Source organism: Monopterus albus, unplaced genomic scaffold (assembly GCF_001952655.1).
Source record: "Monopterus albus unplaced genomic scaffold, M_albus_1.0 scaffold365.1, whole genome shotgun sequence".
NCBI classification, from domain to species: domain Eukaryota; kingdom Metazoa; phylum Chordata; class Actinopteri; order Synbranchiformes; family Synbranchidae; genus Monopterus; species Monopterus albus.
In genome coordinates this window covers 302,890-305,694 of record NW_018128245.1, presented here as the reverse complement: position 1 = coordinate 305,694, position 2,805 = coordinate 302,890, and the positions used below count along the sequence as shown (strand labels likewise).

The following is a 2,805-nucleotide window of genomic DNA, read 5'->3' as shown; positions in this document are numbered from 1 at the left end:
GACATGGAGTCTGGACTGAACACTTTGCTAATATTGTCCGAGTACAGAAAATCAAGTGGGTAATCATTTCTGCTAAAATCTGAGTTTGTAGAAAATACAAACATTTTGGGGGGAAAACTCCTGTCATAACTGCCTTACAGGAATAGTTCAATATTTTGGAAAACACTTATTTGCATGCTGATGGAAAATTAAATGACAAGATTTTTACCATTCCCATATTTACCCATTAGCAAGGCTACAGACAGCAGCCGCCTCATAAATCTGGGAGTCCCTAACTCTCTTTGTCTTCCCATGGCTGAAGCTGAGTCCCCTGCAGAGCAGCATCTACACATCTCCCTGACCTGGTTGCATTCATGGATAACAGGTAGGTAACAATATTGTACCCTCAGCATCTGCATTGTCACTGTTGTGAATTAAAACGACTCGGTACAATCTGTAATGGCCTGATCAGAAGAGTCTGTTTTAACAGTTCGACCCAGTCAGATTTCCTAGGCTTTTTCAGCCAGTTCCCAAAATACTGAACTTGTCCTTTATGGTATTATTTTACAGCTAATGCATAACTTTGTGTTACCAGCATTCCACCCTGCAACTTGGTGCTGGACCACTAAACCTTCTGTGTCATGGGCCCAAATGAACGAAACACCAGTTGGTGAGAAGATGACCCTGTAGGCTTGTCTTCACTCGTACACCCACACAGAACCTGTGTTGGTGTTGCTGATAATATACTGTTGTTACAGACTCACTGGAATTGTTAATAGTCATCTTTTGTTGGACAATCTTGGCAGAACAGTGGTCACTGTCAGTGGCTGGACAACTGAGCCGACTGCCATTACCAGCCACTGCTTAACCTGAGTAAAGACAATGCAGATGCTGTGTCAAGCCACATATCTGCTCCTTGCTTAGGTGAGAAAAGGGTTCAGGGATGCTTTGTGTTAAGGGTAGGTTAACTTTGGAAAATAGTGTTGCTTATTGTGACTCTATAGATGTATGTAGCGTAACCTGACACCCCCCTCTTTGGGGCCAAATAATGGGTAGTCAAAGTTCAAAGTGTTTATTTGTTATATACACAGTTAGGAAATGTGTTTCCCTTTACAATAAAATTCTTACTTTGTCATCCACATGAATGCCACAAAATACAAATGAAATATAAACATCATTTAACTCCTATACTGAGCTTCCATTTGAATACTCTCCTGTTTTTTGGCACATTTAATTGTGTATTATTGACTTCTGCATTACCGTATTGATATCTTACTTTGATTCTGCTAAATGACTCTACAGGATCTGTGGTACCTGTAGGATTATGCCTATGTTTTTTTTTTTCTTCTTTGTCATGCTATACATGATTATCTTAACTTGATCTTTATGACACTGGAGTTTAGGAGATATTTCTTTTCTTAAATAATGTGTAACTCAAATGGTTAAATCATTGACCAGTTTACTATTTCCTTGCATGTGTGTGCACAAATAAAACTGGCAGGTTTTTATTTATATCTTTGGTAATAAACTGTATGAACTGATTTAACCTGACCTCTAACGTGGGTTTACATGTTTGACTAGTCACACTGAAAGCTGATACTGGGAACAATATGTTCACGCCTTTACTGATTCCAGGAAGCTGTGAAAGTGAGTATTGAGCAAGAAACTAACGACTTCAATGTGAAGGATTCCAACACAACCACTGGCCTGAGGAATACCCAGACAGCTTGGTGAGTGTGCAGCAGTATACTATTAAGTATAACATTGACTTATTGTTGGCAACTTGTGGTTGTGAAGTTTGTCCTTCTGGCTCACTCCTAAATATTCAGATTGCAAAATAGGTTTGTGTCCGCATTATAATCACAATCCCAGCCAGTAACTTAAATTGTAGTAGTAATCCAAATCTCTAACTGTAGGAGCATAAAGCCAGAAAAAATAGCTACTCTGGTCATTTAAGGACATAAGGAGTAAAAGATTAAACAGATGTAGTGTGAGTGTAGAGAGTGTAGACAAGCTCTGGTCTCTCAACTCTCCTTCGACTCACTCCTGTTACACCGTCTTAAAAGTGCCATTCAGTAAGTAAATGTAAGCAGTTGAATGTTATTGTTCATTTGTGTGTTTCAATGTGTGACCGGTGAACACTTAACTGAATATGAAATGTTGTAATATTTGTATTTCCCTCTGTTAATAAGTCTGCACATTTTTATTGCTGATTTGGGTTGTTGAGTTGTTTTTACTCTGAATTATCTGTCCACTTACCAAAAAAGTTACTCACTTATTACCAATTGCAGACTGATATGTTTGGGTATGACTCTCATCAGCCCTACCTGATTGGCCAACTTTTAAAATGTAACATTGCTATTTTAAACAATTCTAAATTCTGACAGATGGAGCTGCCACCGCGACCAACACTGTTTGACTTCCATGGAGTCTCCATGGTCAAATACTTCACTGACAACTGGGACAACATTCAGAACTTCAAAGCGAGACCAGATGATATTCTCATAGCTACCTACCCTAAAGCAGGTGGAATTGTGTGTAAGAGAGTGAACTGTGGAACTGTGGTGTAGTCATGTTCTTATTATGGTTCTAATTTTATGTCAATGAATACCCTGGATTAATTTGTCTCCTATGTTCAGGCCACTAAACAGCATGCATTTGTTTTAATGTCAGGAACCACGTGGGTCTCCTACATCCTGGACCTTCTGTATTTTGGGCAGACATGCCCAGAGCGTGAGGCCTCCATCCCTATTAATGAGAGAGTGCCCTTCCTGGAGCTCAGCATACCTACTCGACCCAAAGGTTGAATCATAATCATGTGGTCAC

General features: G+C 39.4%; 1 protein-coding gene across 1 annotated transcript in view; it reads left to right on the top strand.

The window, feature by feature from the left end:
- The first annotated feature begins 1,628 nt into the window (after positions 1 to 1,628).
- The window catches only part of LOC109951122 (cytosolic sulfotransferase 2-like), a 9,801-nt gene continuing 8,624 nt past the window's right edge, over positions 1,629 to 2,805 (top strand). Inside the window, exons 1-3 of the mRNA XM_020585424.1 lie at positions 1,629 to 1,709; positions 2,367 to 2,505; positions 2,653 to 2,781. Of these exons, the coding sequence (XP_020441080.1) occupies positions 2,367 to 2,505; positions 2,653 to 2,781 (268 nt within the window). The 5' untranslated portion in view covers positions 1,629 to 1,709. The remainder of the gene's footprint in view (positions 1,710 to 2,366; positions 2,506 to 2,652; positions 2,782 to 2,805) is intronic.